Here is a 20,004-nt window from a genome sequence, read left to right on the forward strand (position 1 = left end):
TCAAATAATCTCAGAAGAAATCAGATAGTATTTTGAAGTGAATGAGAATGAAAATACAACACAACATAACAAAATCTGTGTGACATAGCTAAAACAATGCTTAGTGGGAAATTTATAGCACAACATATTTATGTTAGAAAAAAACGAATGAACCAAGAGAGACTGTGGACTCTGAGAAACAGAAGGTTTTGGAGGGGAGGGAGGTGGGGGTTGGGAGGGCCTGGTGGGGGGTATTAAGGAGAGCTCATATTGCACGGAGCACTGGGTGTGGTGCATAAACGATGAATCTTGGAACACTGAAAAAATAAAATGAAATTTAAAAAAATGAATGTACTTCTAGAGTCAAATATGTAAGGCACTTTATACACAATGGAAAAAAATTTGCAGAACCTATTATTAGTTAATATCTTGGAGAACTTTCAGGTAATTAATGCTTTAGAATGCTTCCAAGGCTCCATGCAATAAGCTTATCAACCTACCTCAAAAAAGCCTTTTAAAATTATTTTCCCACCTTGAGAGGAAAAAAATGTATTCTGTCTATAATAATTCTATTTAATCCTTTCTTCAAAGGCCTTTACTTTCCCAGCTCTTCTTTCTGGTTGAAACATCAATTCTAGGTACAACTAGATTTTTTTTTTTTTTTAAGAAATACATACTTTAAGTTAAGGGATTACATTACAGAGCTGGCTCCTGGCAGGAATAAGCTAATTAGGACTTACATCTCTCACTTCAACCTTTTGTCTCAGGCCCCCTCTTTCACCAATCCTGGATTACAGGGACTGTTTGAACAAACCTATGGGTCCTCCCACATTTCAACCATGTGAAAAATCTAAGATAGGCTAATCTTGTAGCAGGCACGAAGCACTCTGTGCCCCCTCCCCCAATTCACAGACCCTTTAATCCTCAAATCTGAAACCTGGAAAGAAAAGAAATGCTAAGTATGAATACTACCTTTTAGTCAACTACAACTCACTCACTTCCCTCACTTCATAAAGGTTTATAGAACTTCCTTTAAAGAGGTCTACTGTGTTGAGAAGGTCAGTTTTCAAATGCTAGAAACTGAATTGTAAACTATTAAATTTTGCAACTGGCTCTTGTTCAACTGTGATGAATCACACTTCATGTCATCAATGGGAGAGAGGGTTAATGGAAACACGAATGAAAATCGCTATGAACAAACATGGCCGCTGAAGCTCTGCCCCTAATTATAAAAGCTTATTAACAACTTACATGTAAAATACAGTACATACTTCTAAATGAATGCTAAGTTGTCCTTTAAAGTTAAGGAAGATGTTCATATGCTGCTATCAACATTGATCTAAAGCAAAAAATTAAAGCAAAGCAAAGAATGGTATATTGACAGAGTTCCATTTACATTAAGATACACATGTGTGATGCTTGTATATGCAGAGACTATTTCTAGAAGGAAACAAGTGGCTGCCTCTGGGACAGGGAAAAGAGGGACTGGTACCTGGGATGAAATGAAGACTCACTTTACCTATTCATCTTCTAATGCTGTGTAAATTCTTTACTCTGTGTTACTTTTTAAATAAGAAAATAGATAGTGCTGTAAATTTTAGACTCAGAAATGATTAGAATGAAAAACATTTGAAATGACTGCTAAGGGGCACCTGGGTGGCTCAGTGGGTTAAAGCCTCTGCCTTCAGCTCAGGCCATGATCCCAGGGTCCTGGGATCGAGCCCCACGTCGGGCTCTCTGCTCAGCAGGGAGCCTGCTTCCCCCCATCTCTCTGCCTGCCTCTCTGCCTACTTGTGATCTCTGTCAAATAAATAAATAAAATCTTAAAAAAAAAAAAAAAAGAAATGACTGCTAAGTTCAACAGTGAGCTTGAACTAACAAGATGTTAATATAACTTCTTTTCAATAGTGAACAAAACCACACAGGCTTATTGACTACTCCTTTCTATTCAGCCTATTCAGGCACAATTTCGCTCTTTGCTATCCATCCAGAAATCCCCACGTTAATCCTGCACCAGCTCATTCTTTTCCTCAGTTTAACAATGACTTGCAAACACTAGCCCCTCTGAGGCTGTATTTTTGCATGTAGCTCTACTGTCTGCAGTCTACTCGAGGATCTGGCTATCGTTGGGAGTATCCATGTAAGAACTGATCTGTCTCCATTGGTGAATGTACTTACGTGAGTTTCTACGCATGCTAATGAAAAGATATCACAGGAGGACTTCTGGGTAATCTGAATTATGTACTTTTTCAGAGGGGAAAAAATGGTAGTGTGAAGATAGTTTCACGGGAATTTCTGTATTATTCAAATTAGTTGAAAAAGTATTAAATTGTTTGTACATGGCTGTGCATTTATCTGTACAAAGCTAAATATGAATTTATGGAAGGTTTTTGCTACAAGGCTTGTAGAGCAAGAGGACCAGAGTTAGCAGGAATCAGTGTGACTATCTGCAACAAATGACGAATGTCAACTGCTTCTCTTCATGAGTGGCTTCTCAGTTAACCTCTCAACAAATTACATTCCAGAAAGAAAGTTACCTTTTAGTTATCATTAGCATATCTGTTTTATTGATCATGACATGGGTAAAATACTTATATTTTGCAAATCTTCCATTTTCCATGACCTAAAAAAAGGTGAGAGAGAGAGAATTTCATTATTATTTCTATTCTAATGCAAGTAATGCACTGTGATCCTCTAGAAGCCATTTCTCAGTGGGGGACAAATTATTAACATATTTACACAGTAAATATATCATAAAATTGAGTATTCACAAAATTATTGCTGCTTCCTTTTTAAAAGCACCTTTTTGCACTGCTTTACTCAAGATGACTCAATTGCAGCTATTTCAATCGTTAATGCTGGATTTTTAGAAGATATTGTTATTACCCACAAAGTTTAAATTGAACCTATTAAAGTTACTATTAAATTAGCATATTCATTTTTTCCAGGATAAAATGTACAAAAACACATGCTAACACATATTTACATGTATGTATAACATAATATAGTATTAGCCCCATCTTGCATCTTCCCTGGAATTTTCCTATCTGCCTTACAAACATGCTTTTCTTTGCCAATCTCATAATTCATTCAAAAATTAGGAGCAGAGTGGGGCTCCTGGGTGGCTCAGTGGGTTAAAGCCTCTGCCTTCGGCTCAGGTCATGATCCCAGGGTCCTGGGATCGAGCCCTGCATTGGGCTCTCTGCTTGGCAGGAAGCCTGCTTCTTCCTCTCTCTCTGCCTGCCTCTCTGTCTAGTTGTGATCTCTGTCAAATAAATAAATAAAATCTTAAAAACAAAATAAGGAGCAGAGTGTTTCTGGACAAACTTGGAACCTGCGGACCTAATTACCTTATGCAACAGCCTTTATTTTCAAGACTGCTGAAAAGACACTATCTATCCATGACATTGTCAACAATTCTTTTCCCCCAATACTATACATAATATAAACAAAATACAATTACCATTTTAAGTTCTGCACTAAATACTATTTGCTCTGAGGATGGAGTTACTTTGGCAAAAAATGTATAGTATGCTAGACTACTATCTTTTAAAGGCAAACAATGTAATTGTGACTCAGATCCCTCAACAGGAAGTAAGTTAAGAATTTAGCCAAAATGTTAAGGCTCCTGAAAAAAATCCCAGAAGAGATATAAAGGTTTTAGAAAACTGTGTTCCATGAGGCTATATGCAAAACCAAAATTATTTAGCTTAGAAGATGCTAACAAGTAACTTCATAATAATTTTAGTAGAAAAAGCTACCAGAGTAATTTTCATTTTATTGGAGACAAAGTTAAAAAAAAAAAAAAAAAAAGCAGTGACTACAACAACAGGATGAGGCATACAGATTCACTGCATGGAAGAATTTTCTAACTTCAAAGATAATAATACTCAAAAAAGAGTATATTTACTATTTGCTGTAGGAGGTAAGGCACGTAAACACAAATTCCTTGAGTTACAAACAAAAAAGGGATATAAGCAAGATTCAAAAGAAATTAGTAAGTTATTAGATAATAATCTATGCAAATAAATCTGAAAAACTAGGTGAACTGGGCCATGTTTTAAGAAAATATAAATTATGAAGAGAAAGAAGTATCAAAATTGCAGAGGAAAAGTAGAATTTTTGCAGATGATAGTCTAGTTTAGAAAGCCTAAGTACATAAACCCAGTAACTTTATCTTATAAACACAATATCAAATTGAGAGATGAAAGGAAAAAATTGTTTAAAGAGTAATAAAAAAGATAAACATTTATGCCTAAGTTTAACAAATAGCATGCAGGATTTATGTGATAAAAGCTATAACACTATTGAGGGGAAAAATGGAAAATTTAAAAATGGAAATCTCTACCATATTGCTAGATAGAAAATTTCATTAACAATGTCATTCCCTTTCCCCAGCCCCAATTTTTACACCCCCCGATATAGTCACAAGATGGTTGTGTTAGTTTGTTCTGGGGGCAAGAGATGGAAATATTCTGACAAAATTATACTAAAATTTATCTAGAAAAAAAGGTGATAATATCCAAAAAAACGTACAAGATGAATGAAAAGAGAACTATCCCAGCAGACAGGAACACAGTTTACAAGCTACAGCAGTGAACAGTTTGGTGCTACTAGGAGTTATACAGAGAGATACGTCAACAGCAAGAGTACAGATTCCAGAAACTGACCCAAATGCATACTAGGACTTTGTAAAATCCTATATATCCCAAAACATGGAATATATAAAATCAAGATTGCATTTTAAATTAGTGGGGGAAAAGCATGTTTTAATAAATGGCGTTTCAGGCAACTTGTTGGCAATACCTGGGTCTCTACTTCTCTCTATACCGCATGAATTCCACAAGGATCATTTGATTTAAGCATACAAAATGAAACTACAGAATTACTAGAAAAAGTACATTTTAATAATATTAAATGAGAAAGCCTTAAATATAAAATGCAAAGCCCATACCACAATGTAAAAAAATTGTTACGTACATGGAAATTAAACACTATATAGTAGTAGAACAGTAAGCAAATAATCAGAAAGTAACAACATAAAAATCAAAGAATTGGGAAAATATCTGTCAATACAGAGATAGGGAGCTAATTTCATAACACAGAGAAATATGAATAAATCAACAGAAGAAAACTGAGTAAACCAATAGGAAAATGTGTCACAAGCTTACGAACAGGTAGTTCAGCAAAACACAAGATCTGACCAATAAACACATGAGAAAATGTTCAACTTAATGCAAAATCAAGAAAATGCAAATCAACTAAAAGTACTCATTAAGTCAAGAATTCGACTGCTTTTATTTTATGCAAAAGTATGCCAAGATAGGGCGCCTGGGTGGCTCAGTGGGTTAAGCCGCTGCCTTTGGCTCAGGTCATGATCTCAGGGTCCTGGGATCGAGTCCCGCATCGGGCTCCCTGCTCAGCAGGGAGCCTGCTTCCTCCTCTCTCTCTCTGCCTGCCTCTCTGCCTATTTGTGATCTCTCTCTCTCTGTCAAATAAATAAATAAAAAATATTTTAAAAAAAAGTATGCCAAGATATACACACAGAAGTCTTCACAGTAATACTATGTTAAAATAAAAATACCTAAATTTTCATTAAGAGGGACTGTAAGAGTATAGCTTAGCCATACAATGGGACATTATGTAGTCCTGAAAAGAAAGGGCAATGTGCATACTGATATCAAAGATGTGCAGACATATTCAGTGAAAAGAAATTAAACTACTGGGAATTAATGGTGGAGGACTAGAAACACATTCGTGTACACTTACATATCCATGGGAAATTTCTGTGGGGGTTGGTGGTTACACACTAATCTAATAGCGCTTATCCCTGGGCTTGAAAATGATAATAGTGGGGGAAGAAGTGAAGTTTCATTTTTAAATTTACAACTTTTTCTTTCAGTTATTTTTTGTATTTGTAAAGAAATTAGCTTAAAGCTTATTTTCTTTTGTTCTACATAACCAAGCCAAAAAACATCAAGAGTACAAATGCTGATCTCCCCAAGAACATCACTACCACCAGGAGTCAAGGGTCCACATGCCCCATTAATAGATCACAATCTTCAAACAGCTTACAAGCTATGGTTTACCTCCAAATACCTAACTTCTATTTCAATATTGTTTTAAATATGGGCATTACAGAGGACCCTGCTTCTCATCGCCTTCCACTTTTCAGATACAACTTAAATAAAACCTAACCTCTGCATATAAGCAATTAAACCAATGTCAATAGTCACAGTAGTACCGAAAGAAACAAGAGCTAAAAATCTTAGAAAAAAAAGTCATTCAAACATGTTTTTTGGAGTTCACCAAAAACCTTAAATGCAGCACTTGAAAGATGACTAGACATTATGGTCGTAGTTGTCTACTTTGAAACATACAATGAACTATATTGTTATCAGAATGGATAGATTTGAATAAATGTCAAAAATAACTCCCTATACAGCAAAATTTTGCCGGTCTCCATTACAAACAGGTACAGAGGGAATAAGAATAGCACTGTAAGCAGAAGCTAAAACTCTGGAACTAAGTCCCAAGGAAAAATGGGAGCAAATGAGAGACAATCTGACAATTTATCAACCATCATCTGCCATCATGCTGTAAAGTCTACAAATGTCATGCCTTTGACTGCAATTTCCTAATTATTTGTCTTTATAAGTGCCCTATATGGAAAATTTATATTTTTCAAAACATCATTTAACTCCAGATTTATCTAAGGAAATTATCCTAAGGAAAAAACTCCAGATTTTAGACCTGTAGGAAAGTTCTGTGTAAGCATGCACCACTAGCACGTGAAGCAGTGGAGGACCAGGTTAAGTGTCTTACCCACCCGGTCCTCACAGCAACCCTGGTAATTAGGTAACAGCTGAGTGTCTTGCTCGGGGTCATACTGATACATGTGGTCAGAAAAGTGGTTTCTTCAACTTCTAGTTCCAGGGCTTTTCACTATACCATGATGTTTCCTCCTATGGTGTCAGTCACACGTTTCCCACGGGACCTCAAAAATGTCTTCAGTATCCCTGGATGCTGGACGCTGCTGAGACAGGCTGCTCAACACCGCAGGAGGGATGATTTTTGTTTAGGTTAACAGGGTCCATATAGTTTAGTGTTAATAGCCTATCTTCCTCCCTCCAAAACAGATATTCAGTATCAATGTGTCTCTTGAAATAATTTGTGATACCCTTCAAAATAAATGAAGCACTAGCAAAACCAGGGCTAGAAATCACTATGTAGGGCCTTTGCACAAAGACCAAAATTTGGCTGAAATACCAAATAATCAGGCTGAAGTATCAAGTACATTAGCTAGTATGTTAGACATGTTAGCCTCATTTAACATGAGGCAGTGGTTAAATAAAAAACAATTTTCTCCTTATTCATTAAAGTATACAGGAATCACTTATCACTGAGGACTTTCTTAGAGAAGCACAAACTGTTACAGATAATTGGCAGAACTTGTAGACAACAATCAAAATGCATGGTTATTGGTAAAAGGGTTCCTTTTGCATTAGAAAAGATGAATATATAGGTCTTAGTTTATTAGATACAAATAAATCCACACAGAAGTGACCACAAACTCAGAAACACAAGAGGTAAGAACTTGTAAGACAGTGGAGTCAGGGTTACCCTCTACTAACAGCCACATGTCCTATCAGATCAGTCCCAACACTTAGAAAAACAGGCTGGAAACTACAGTAATGCAGAGAACATTGCTAACACTTGCAAATCATCTAAATGCTCTGAAGCAGCAAATTTCTACAACAAAAATAATTCTGAAAGATCAAAGCAAAATATGGTAACACAGATATTAGGAATAAATCATAAACATGGAAGGCTTTAAATCCCAAACAATATAAAGTGCTAAGCTTCATGGGAAATATATTTAAGGGATAAAGGATAAGAACACACAGTTCAGGGAAAAAAAAATCTGATCAGTATCTGACTCTTGGAAGACTAGAATTTCATGGAGGTAACAGTTTTTTTTTTCTTTCAAGCTAGCAACATGAAGTGTAAGAGAAAAATGAAACTCACCTAGAAGAAAAATAAAGAGTAAGAATTCTCTCAGGCAAGTCAATCTATTAAACAACAAATAGCTGGCTTTATAGATCGGCTAATTTGAATAGTCAGGAGATAATGGGGAAAGAGGAAAGGTTTATGAACATATTAAACAATTAAGCTTATTTTTAAAAACAATAAAATTTAGGCAGGTAATCCTAAAATGGTAAATGCCAGCATTTCTCAATTATTTAAGAAACAGACAATTTTAAACCAAACAATCTTCAGACAAAGATGTAGTCAATAAATATATAACTTTCCTAGAGTTACCTGCTTAAAGGTTAGGGATAAAACCTTTTCTAATTCACTTTAAACATGAGAGATTTGAGGGCTATGGCCCAGGAAAAACAAGGCATTCAAGCAAGCTTCATGATAAGATGTAGTAGAAATTCATTACCTCAAAGCTCAATGATTTCATATATATATAATAGAATAAACATTATTTAACAGTGATGAAGTGGTATTTGGCCTATTCTGGGAGGCAAATTGCTGTTAAAAAAAATCATATCTCATTGTCATGAAATCTGATGAGGAATTAGCCCTTCTTGCATCCCCCATACCTTCATCTCCTCCCAAGCAAATGAGCTATTTTGATTGTTAACCACAGGATATGCTATTCTCACAGCTCAGACAGGCAGGAAAAGAGAGAATAACCCTGTGACATAACATCAAATAAAATATTACCCTTAAGAGATGTGAACTACTGTCACCAACTGGTTCAATTAAAAGTCTGGACAAGACAGAATTATGCTTATGACGTAATTATGTACACTGATAGCAGAAGACCATTAATTAACCTATCTAATACATTCTAGAAGAAAGGCCAGAGGTGGATCGGAAATAATGTAAGCGAGTTATAAGTCTCTTTAACATATTTCCAGCAGGATCTCTACTGAGCAATATTTACTGATCATGATGCTATCCATACTTGAAAATAATTTCTTTTAAACATTTTACCATTTCTTCTAATATATTATGAATTTCAGAGCAGTCCAAATTACTGAGGTTTTATTGTTTCTATTGCTCACCTACTAATGTGTGGAAATGGTTGTAGTGTTTTTCAAGTATTCTATTAATGTTGAAAGGGTTAAAAAAGGGGTAAGATTCATAGGTGCTTTTATCCTGATAAAAAGGAGACAAATGAGGAACATTTATGTAGTAGTGGCCAAGAACTAGCAGCAGCTGGTATTCATAGAATGAAATATAGCAAGTCCTTACTATACATTGTGCTAATAATCATATATATATTACCTCACCTGAGGTAATTAGTTAATTAATTTAATTATTTTAAACCACCAAGATTATTGTTATTTTGTTAAGTCGTGCAGTTATCTCCATTTTAGAGTCTGGAAACTAAGGTCAGACAAGCACAATAGATTATAAAGCTGGCAAAGGGAAAAGCTGGAACTGATCTCTGGTTTACTTGGTTCCAGAATCCAGGCCCTGGGCCACAGGGTACTGCTGCAGCTCAGAGACTTTTCATGGTCAGAATGGATCACTACAGAACTACATACCGTCCAGTGGACGTGGTGAGATGCAATTTTTAACAGCTCACTGGTATACGGATTCCGATATCCCACAAGATGTACTGTGTCAATGCTTCAGCGTCATGTAATACCTAGGAATCTTTATCTTTCTGGATGACTGGGCATATCTTATGTCTCCTTTGATTCTTACAGTTCCTCTGAGCCTTGTGTGTAGCAATCAATCAACAGGAAGGAGACTGTGAAGCTCTGACATGACAGGGTTGGCCTCTAACAGAGCTCTTGATTTATCCTCTAGTCACCAGATTAGAAAATGTCACCACAGTTATAATTTCATAAGAGGAGCAGGAATCTTGATTGCTCTCTTCAGGCCTGTAATCTTAAGATCTAGAAGGGTGTCCAATACATAAGGAGACTTTAACAAATACTTGTATAGGGAATAAATATAGGGCATTAAATTTTTCCTTTGTATTCACATTAACTATACTACTAGATCAAAAATTCACTTATACATATATAATTATACATTTACTCTTTTGGCAATTTTGAATTTGAAGTAGTCTGGCAATTTATTCTACTTTACAAGAACTAAGTAGACTCGTGTACTTGTATGTTCCAACACTGGTGCTTCATTGTATCTCCAACTTGAACAAACTACCTCAGACTTGAAGTGCCACGAAATGCCTAACATATGTTTCTCCACATTGCTTCTTATAGGGTTCTTTACAGTGGTAATTTTTCACTGAAAATTTGATATCCAATTCATTAGAGTCATCTTCAAAAGTAACTGGGACATTAATTTCATTTGAATGTATAACTGAGGACTCTTAACTGATAGAAAAAGTATACACAGTGCTTCCTTTCATAGAGGACATTAAAGTTTATTTTTAGGTGAATGAAAGTGGAATCCAATTCAATTCTGTATGAAAAGGAATAGTTTTATTTGGCGAGAGAACATCCCTTCTTTCATAGGATATCTTGCCAATAAAAAAATAGACTTCATAACTTAATACATTGTTTTTTTAACAACACTACTGTTAAAGCACACACTTTAAAAAGTTTCCAATGAGCTTTTCTAAGTTCAACTTCAGCTGGAAATTTCTGTGCTGTCCAAAGTAACCAGGGGAAGTCACACAAGGCAGAGCTCTAATACATAAGAAATCCCAAGTTATGATTTCACATCATTAGCTAAAATAAAGGTGAAAGATCTTCTAAATTAATACTCTGGTAAGAAGAGAGTAAGACTCCAGGTGAACCTACCTGAGTGTAACATTTGAGGATGTACTAAATTTTCTGTTTTGATAGTATTTATCCTTCTCTAACACATTTATAAATTTAAGGGATGCAATGATGACAAACTTTTGAAAAAGATTTAAAAATGAAATTGGTCTCATTCCAGTTACTGGATTAGAAAAGAGAATTTTTAAAAATCACTTTATACTTGAGACAAAGAGAAAACTGGAAATTCCACTAAATGGAACCATCACCTCCAGAAAAAGATGTTAATTTCAAAGCCTTATTCAAAAAGTATTGTGATATAAAACTGGAGGTTCTAAGTGGAGTGAGATGTTCTTCTGGTGCAAAATCAAGTTAGTGGGACTTACTACTAAATGTTGGAAAATATGGGCCTTCGAAAATGATGTACCCCCAAACTCTCCAAAAGATCTCTGCTAAATTGATAAATGAGGTATGAGACTGTATCCAGGTTGGATGGGTAATCTCCTTGCCCATAGGATCTGCTTTATTTGGGACACTAAGAGCTCAAACTTTCCTGGACAACAGCATTTGGCTCTCTTCAGATTTCTCATCCCATTCAGAAGTCTGCTTCTGGAGGGAAGAGTTAAAAAATGAAGAGTAGAATCCAATAAGCCTTTGTCCCCTAGTTCTTGTCCACTTACTCAAAATTTCAGATGAAGCCAGGAAGATTGTTCGGAACTACTCTGGTGATCTGACTGCCTATGGTAAGCCCTTTCTTCCAGATCAGTTGTAACTCTCCTCCCGAGGTAAAGGGAAAGACCACGTCAGCCGAAGGCAGTTATCTTCCAACTGCCATTTAGACAGTGTTTGAAGCTAATATAAACATCTGTAATTTCTGAAAGAAAAGAAATATACAACAAACAAAAACAGCCTCCCTGCTACAACTCACATAAACATAATAACACCATGGAAAAAGATGTAAGAGATTCAAAGACAACACAGATAAAAATTTAAAATATCTGAAATGCTTAAGAGTATACTACCCTCGTGGGATAACCAATTGACAACATTCATGCACAGTGAATGACACAAAGATCTCACGATCTCTCATACACACACACACACACACACACACACACTCATTCTAAGAGGCAAAGATTTAAGGGGTGAAAATTTTAAAAAGAAACATGTTCAACAAAAACCAAGAAAGGAAATCTATTACAGCTATAAAACTTATAAAAATTAAGAAAAGATTCTGCTGGCTTTTATGTATGTATTCCAGAAATAAAGACCAGTTTCCCCACACTAGAATTATTCTATGAATAGATCACTTTTTTAAACTTTAGAAGTTAATAATTCTATTTATAAGAACTTATAATAACAAAAATATACAATAGAAATTTATATATTTGGATTATATTCATGTTAATAAAAATTTTAAAAGGAACTATAACATAAATGGTGGGGAGACAGGATAATTTTTATTCCTATAGTTTCCTACTTTACTGAGCATATATTACTTTAACATTGTAAAAAAAAATAATTTTTGAAAATTTTTATATCTCCCATAAAATACAACAGTTAGAGACTGAGAATCAATGTTAGCTAACTGATTGACAAAAGGATTTAGCTCTTTCCATGGAGGTTTGGGTCTCTAAATTTTTAAATTCTTAAAAATCCCAAGCTCTGGGGCACCTGGGGTGGCTCAGTGGGTTAAAGCCTCTGCCTTCAGCTCCAGGCATGATCCCAGGGTCCTGGGATCATATATATATATGGCTAAGTTTCTGACAATCCTGATTATGGTTTTTTTTTTTTTAAAGCTAATAATAACTGTATTATTTTGAATGCTCAGATATTTATGCATGTCTAAGATTCAGAACAAAGGCACACTGCAATTTAGTACATATCTTTATTATAATTTCCACTGTTTAGGATATTTATATATAAAAAAAGAAAGAGGGCTATATTAAAAACCAATTTTACAAAGTTATTAGACATTTAATTTTAGGCTCATTTTTTAGAGGTACACTGTTGCTGGATAAATTCATCACACTGATTGAGATGATGATGTACATGAAAATGGTCTGCCACATTAAAACTAACCAACCATAAACCCTTATGTATGAAAATCATAAATTATTCTAATTACCTCCCTAACACATACCTATTTGAAATCATGTGTTTTATTCTTCTCTGATTCAGGACTTTCAGTAATGTTTTGTATTGTATTCAGTGTACTCACTGCATTTCATCAATTCAAACATTCATACACTGAAATTAAAGATTAAATCAACAATCTTAACATTTTTAATCAATCTCCATTTATCTCTAAGACGCAGGGATAGAAGAAAGAAACTGCCGTTTGTATACGTCCATCATAATTATTACTTGATCTAAATGAATAACCGTGTATCTTATTTAGACCCCATAAAACCTCTAATATTTTTTACTATTATAAGTAATAAATTCTACATTTGCAAGGAAATCTCTAAAACAAAACCCAAAGGCTTGAAGGTACAGTATGAGTACACAATAACACTTAGGATGGTTGTTTTTGGTCTTCCTCTCATTACTACAGGAAAGTATGAAGCTAAATTTCACCACAGGACTTAAATCAGACAAACTACTATTGCAGCTATCATTCTTTATATGACCTGGGGTGTAAACATGATAGCATATATTTCATGTTGAATGCTGATGCCTTAGTCATAGATCTACAATGGCTCCATCTGCAAATTTTAATAACATGACTTGAAAATCAACTGATTTTCAACTGATTAACACTGATATGTATTTTGAACAATTTCAAAAAAGCAAAGTTTATAAAATCCAGATTATTTTAAGCACAGAAACAAACTGAAATTTATTCTGACTTCTTGTTTCATAAGGAATATTGACAGCGGTATTACTCTGGATTTACATTTGCTATACCGAATTCATCTTATTTCATTCACAGGCTGCTCTTATAAGTTTATTCATGGTGACAGGTGTTCACAATTCCAGGCCTTTTATGGATTTTTCTTCCTGCCAGTTTTCAGTATGTTATTCAAGTCAATAAATACAAAGGAAAATAAAGAATGAGTAATTACTCCCTTAGAGCAGAGAGAAAGATGCTCCTTCCCTTTTTCTATACATAAGCAGTGACCACGTAGAAATGCAGAATATAAATAAAGGATATGGATAGGTGTGGTATCTCATAATCAACCTTTCAAATGCGGCTTTGTCACTAGACTTTCTCATTAGATCATACTCCCATTTTAAAATTCTAATTAATTATAGAGCCTCTAATAAACAAAAGAACTATTCATCTCATGAAAGTGCCACAGTTAAATTCATTTTCTGCTTATTTGATGGAGTAAGAAGGTATTTGTCCATGTCCTTTATCTCCAACAAGAGCACATTAGTATAAATAGTGTAATCTTAAATCTTGAATTTTTCCTCTAATAAAAAACACAATTTTTTTTAAACTGGAAAAATAGTCAAAGAAGCTTGAAAAGATTTTTTCACTGTGGCAGGAAAACAGAAACAGAAAGAACAAGGGCAATTATACTGTCAATGAACGTATTTCACTTCTAAGGGTTAAAAACTTAAGATCGATGAATCCTTAGGACCACATGAGCCACATAACAATTTACTAGCTACCAGAGTATTGTTTTAAATCATTTCACTTTTCAAGGGATTTTAAACAATTGTAATTTTACTTACAATTTTCTTTGCATTAAAATGGCAAGTCAATGCTGAAATACCCAGAACTTTTGCAGATCAATTCTTAAGAATCTTAATGAGAACTATACCATAGTCTTAAGTGTCATAGACCAACCACAGGAAACTCAGTAAATGCCTTGGAATCAAGAAGTTTAGCATTTTTCCCTTTTAGGCCCCATGCCTAGCTGAAATGTAAAAAGTCAATGAAGACATTTCCAGACCTCTCCTTCCTAAGGCATACAATACGTAACAATGGGCTGTGTTCTCTCTAGCTTCTTGTAGGAGGAGAAGGTTTTGTATGATTTGGCCAAGGGTGAGAGAAACTAGTGGGGACCAGATGCCAGTCTCCTACAGCAGTCATGACTATTTTAATGGTAACTGTTCTCATGCATTCACTAAACAATAATTACATTCTTTGACACACATATTTCTTGGTCCTAATACACACAACCTTAATTCCTACTTAATTTAAATGAATGTTAGGCAGGTAGGTATTTCAGAAGAAATGTCTTAATACTTTTTAGCATCCTTTTTTGTAAGCTCAATATTAAAAAATTAAAAGTCATTCATTTTCTAAGAAAAAGAGAATACGCAGGTACTTGATTTACAAAAGTAAAATGTTGGTAAAGTTAAGAATTAGACTCAGAAATCATGGGCTCAATCAATTAAGCCAAAAGTTGAACAATGAAGGCCGTTATTTACTATAATCTAATTAATATAAGCTCAATATACACAAATTGATTAACATAAATAAGGTAAATGTTTCTTTGTTGATCCCAAAGCATAGCAGCCATAGTAATTAAACATCATATTACTGTGAGAGAGAGACACACACACACACACACACACACACACACACACAAACAGACTCTTAAGCACCGGGAAGAAACTGGTGATTACCAGAGGGAAGGTGAGTGGAGAGAAGGGTGAAACGGGTGATGGGGAGTTAAGGAATGCACGTGTGATGAGCATCAGGTGATGTATGCAAGTGTGGAATCACTGTATCATCTACGTGAAACCAGTTTTACACTGTATGTTAACTATACTGGAATCTAAATAAAAATTTCAGAAAACCCCATCATATTATACTAATAGTCATTTACTCTTTAGAGGATTTTCTTTCTTTTTTTTTTTTTGTATATCTAACTTCCTCGTGCAACAGGACAGAATAGTTTTATTTAAATTGAAAATTAAAGAAAACACTTCAGTGCACAAAACAAACAGTTCTGCTCATAGATCTTTCAGAGACATTGATAATATTTTCCAATACAACCGAGAAAAAAACATACATCATTCTGCTTACTATAAAAATTCTTCTGATGGCCTGAATTAACTTTTAATATTTTATAAGAGGGATACAGCATACGGATATTTAGGTTAATAAGTAAATATAACGACTATAAAACCAACTTTGCTCATTGTATATATACATACATAATGAATTAAAAAGTGAACCAAAGAACAGAACTTTTTTCTTTATAAGACTATAAATTATGTCACTAACGTCCATAACAGATCATGAATGTTCCTTATAATAGCAGTACAACCTATGTGGTTTTGGAAGAGAACAACAAATTCATATTGCTTGAAGTTACATAAATTTATTATTATTAAACGAAATTTGACAAAAACACTCTTAAAATGCTAAATATAAAATACTGACTAGGTATTACTATTCTTTTTTATACGATGGCATTCTATTACAGCCCAGAAAATTTACAGAGAATATTAAAAATGGTATTTTGCCAATAAGCAGGTACTTGAAAATAAAACTAGTGAACATTAAAAAAATATTTAACTTTTAAATCTTAAAGATGAACTCAGCATTGCAAAGCTACAAAACATATACAAGCAAATGCTAGAATATATAGTATGCCCTACTAAAAATGTAGAATACATTTTTTTCTGTGCTTAAATATGTAATCCCTTTGCTTTCTGTAAACATGTAGAAAAACATTTTAAAAGGAAAAAGTATTTTAATACCCTAACACTGGACATATGGGCGTTGTGGTAGCAGTCATACAAAACATATTAACGAAACATTCCAAATAAAATGACAAAGAACATGAATTTAACATTTCAGATCTGACTAATCATCATCATCATCATCATCACTACTGCTACTGTGAGTCATAATCCACTCCCTGTAGACCTGAATTTTCTGTAAGCATGGTAGAGGAAAAAAGAAGCACAGAGGTTAGTTAAGCATGGCAAAATGCTTGCAAAACATGTAAAATTATGAAATGTTCAAGGAGTCAGAATAATCTTAAGGCAGAGTTCAGATCTGAGTAGGGCAGTAATTACAGATATAACATTCCATAACTTAATAGACCTAAGACTAAACCTCGCTGGCTGGTACACTCAATGGATAAAATAGTTGGAAGATACCAGTAAGGTATTCCATGAATATATGAGATTATTATTCTACTTCTCTAGTAGCAAACTTGAATTGCCCAGCTGGAGGCACTGTAATATGGTACTCCTTTCTAGATACAAAGGCATACAACCAAAGTGTATTTTATATTTAATTATATATAAGCCCATATAATTTACTGAACATAGAGTACCTTTTTTTTTTTTTTAGAGAATTAGAAAATAAAAGGAGAAACATTTAAAGTATTATACATTTGCTAAAGCACCAATGTTAAGTCACTTAGATTTAATCTCTCTAGATGAGACTTTAAATCCCGTTTCTACGTCATCTGCTTTTTTTCTAGAGTACTGGCACTCACGTATTGTAAAATATTTGCTAATGACAGTTTTGATTTAAAAAGCACCATTACCACCAAACCAACAACCTGCTTCTCACACCTATAAGAGAATAATGCTAACCACAACATCCTAAGGCCTCTGGTGAATTCCTATAGGTATTCCAGCTAATACTGTGTTTAATGCTCTTGCTAAAAAACAAGTAAAAATGGCTACAAGGATTGTGAGGTTTTAGTCCTTTAAATAGCTCTTTTAGCAGTTAACACCTAAACTGGCCTACTAAAAATAATATGTACCATTAAAAACACACAGCCAAAGGTCATGGTTTTTAAATCCCAAAGTTTAAAGCTTCAGCAAACCATTAATGTAGGTATAAAATAAATTTACTTGTCACTAAGATCAAATTATCAACTGAGAGAAATTTTTGTATCTCATGGCTTTCTTATTTATCATAATCTATTTCCTAATAATGAGGATTATTCCCTTCACTACTCATCCTCACTTCTTACTGAATGAATCAAAAGTTTCTCAGGAAATATTTTTAATTTTTCAACAGGTGATCTAATAACTATTCAGCTCAGTAAAACGTCAGTAAAGGTTAACATAAGCTACTAATACAAGTAACAGGTTCCTTCCCTAAAAAGTGAAGGCTGGAATTGAGTAGAAGTATATTTTTCAATTGTATTAACCAAGGGTGACTTCTGCACCATTTCCATCTTCCAAAGAATGATATACTATCACCACAGAGATTGCACAAAATGCCCTTTAGAGCACAACCTCTCACTAGATCGCCACTTCTGTCCCAATGTGCAATTATTTGGATGCTTTAAAAACATTTAAAAACACACTATCGCTTTACTAAATAATACACACTAACTCAATGGTCATGTTTTACTATATTAGATGGAAGTACATTTTATGCAAAATTATATATCCTGCATGTAGTGGGTAAAATATTGAACTTTTAAATATTTACCATGATCATTTTATAAACATGACAATATTTAAAATATCAAGGTTATAAAGGAAGGACCAGAACCTCACTGTTTATTATTCCTAAAGATATTTTCAAGTCTATATAACGTAATGACTCCTTGTCTGTTTGCAAAAAAATGATTTAATTTAGTAGTCTAAATATCTAAACCAAAGATGAAATAACTTTAAATTGGTATAATCTATTATGGTATGTTACCTACACCATAATCCAAATTTTAAAAAGTCCAGTTTTCAAAGTAAGAAAAATAGCTATTATTTTAAATAAAATATTCTACCTCCAAATGGCTTTTTGTTTCAAATCTGATTTTCCTTAATAAAAGATGTTGGCTTTCATGTGAACTGCTTATCAGATCCTACTGATTTCAAATAGACCACATAGGCATAAGGCAAGAAGAGGGTCAAGGCTAGTTGAATATCTTCAAAAGAAAAGTCTAAGAACCCAAGAATTTCACCAACAGCAGTGGTACTGGTTTTTTTCCTTATCCATGTCCAAATGGACATGAGAACTGTGTAAAAGCTACTAGTGGCCTGATATGCAAAGGGAAGTACCCTAAACAGAAATGGTTTAATTGGTTAAGTAAGTACCACCAACTATGAAGGTACATAAGGCATGATGGTTTTCAACAAATTTAGCAAATCCAGTACAGAACTAAGAACATCCTATAAAAAGATCAAATTCACTAAAATCCTATACAAAAATTTACCAATACAAAAGCTTTTCTTTGTATTCAAAATACTGAAACAGCTGTACGTAGTTTGAAAATTTTAAGACTAAAATCTACTGTTGGCTTTCACTTGTAAAGTCATGCATTAATTGTTTTCATATCAAACTTTTTGATGCCTGTAAAAAAGAAAAAAAAATCTTATAGTAAATAAATGTACATTAAAACCTAAGTATCAGAAACTTATAAATAGAATTAAGCAAAACACATAAAAGCCCAAATAATCTAACATATATTTAAAATAGTATATAACTACTTTTAATATAGCAAACCTGACTAAGTTATTCGTAATGTGTAAAATATTTCTTCACCCACCTGTAACATCTGGTTTCCAGTCCCATCCCTCAACCTGTAAGGTCTGATGACTCCATCCTCATTAAAGAATCGTGGGGGCCGCAGGCTCTCCACTTCATCAGAAGTCTCTGTAGCTCTGTAGGAAAAAAAATATAACTACAAAAATTATTCAAGAATTCTTTAGTACACTTTAAAATGCAACTACTAAAAAGAATCTTCTTTTGGATAAGACTATTACATCACTTCTCTATTTTAAAATTTGTCTTTATGCCACTAATGTAAGATTTCTAGAAAAATGTCAACTTGTAAAGAAGTTTGTTTACAGACTGTCTTGGATTTTCTTTGTAGACAATAATTAGAATCAGCAAATGAATGTTGCTTTTTTTCTTTTTTCTCTGATTTGACTTCATTTCTCTTTTTTTCTATTATACTGTCTAGCTCTTCCAGTTCAATGCTAAGTACACCAATATAATACTAAATACAAGAGGTGATTGTAGCTGACCTTGTCTCATTTCTAACTTTAAAGGGAAAGATTCTTCTACTTCTTTTTTATTATTTATTTATTTATTTATTTGACAGAGACAGCGAAGAGAGGGAACACAAGCAGGGGAAGAGGAAGAAGAAGGCCTCCTGCCAGAAGGGAACCTGCTGTAGGGCTCCATCCCAGGACCCTGGTATCAAGACCTGAGCCGAAGGCAGATGCTTAACGACTGAGCCACCCATACACCCTAAAGGGATAGCTTCTAAGATTTTTCCATGAAGAACCAATATTAACAAAAAAAAATTTTTTAAGGTATCTTTTGTCAAAACAAGGACATTCATTTCTACTCTTAGTTTGCTTATAGTTCTTTGTTATTGTTATTGTT

The 20,004-nt window shown here is 34.0% G+C and overlaps 1 protein-coding gene across 4 annotated transcripts in view; it reads right to left on the minus strand.

Annotated features, from left to right (window-relative positions):
• The window catches only part of VPS13A (vacuolar protein sorting 13 homolog A), a 240,558-nt gene that overhangs the window by 5,222 nt on the left and 215,332 nt on the right, over positions 1-20,004 (minus strand). For 3 of the 4 annotated variants that reach the window (XM_044265853.1, XM_044265852.1, XM_044265856.1), the window contains exons 68-69: positions 19,160-19,274; positions 2,517-2,602 (exon numbers count right to left, since the gene is read on the minus strand). In XM_044265853.1, coding sequence (XP_044121788.1) covers positions 2,517-2,602; positions 19,160-19,274 — 201 coding nt within the window. Of the gene's footprint in view, positions 1-2,516; positions 2,603-15,498; positions 18,964-19,159; positions 19,275-20,004 lie in introns of those variants that run through there. The other variant, XM_044265855.1, reaches the window with a different exon arrangement.

Source organism: Neovison vison, chromosome 9 (assembly GCF_020171115.1).
Source record: "Neovison vison isolate M4711 chromosome 9, ASM_NN_V1, whole genome shotgun sequence".
Taxonomy (NCBI): domain Eukaryota; kingdom Metazoa; phylum Chordata; class Mammalia; order Carnivora; family Mustelidae; genus Neogale; species Neogale vison.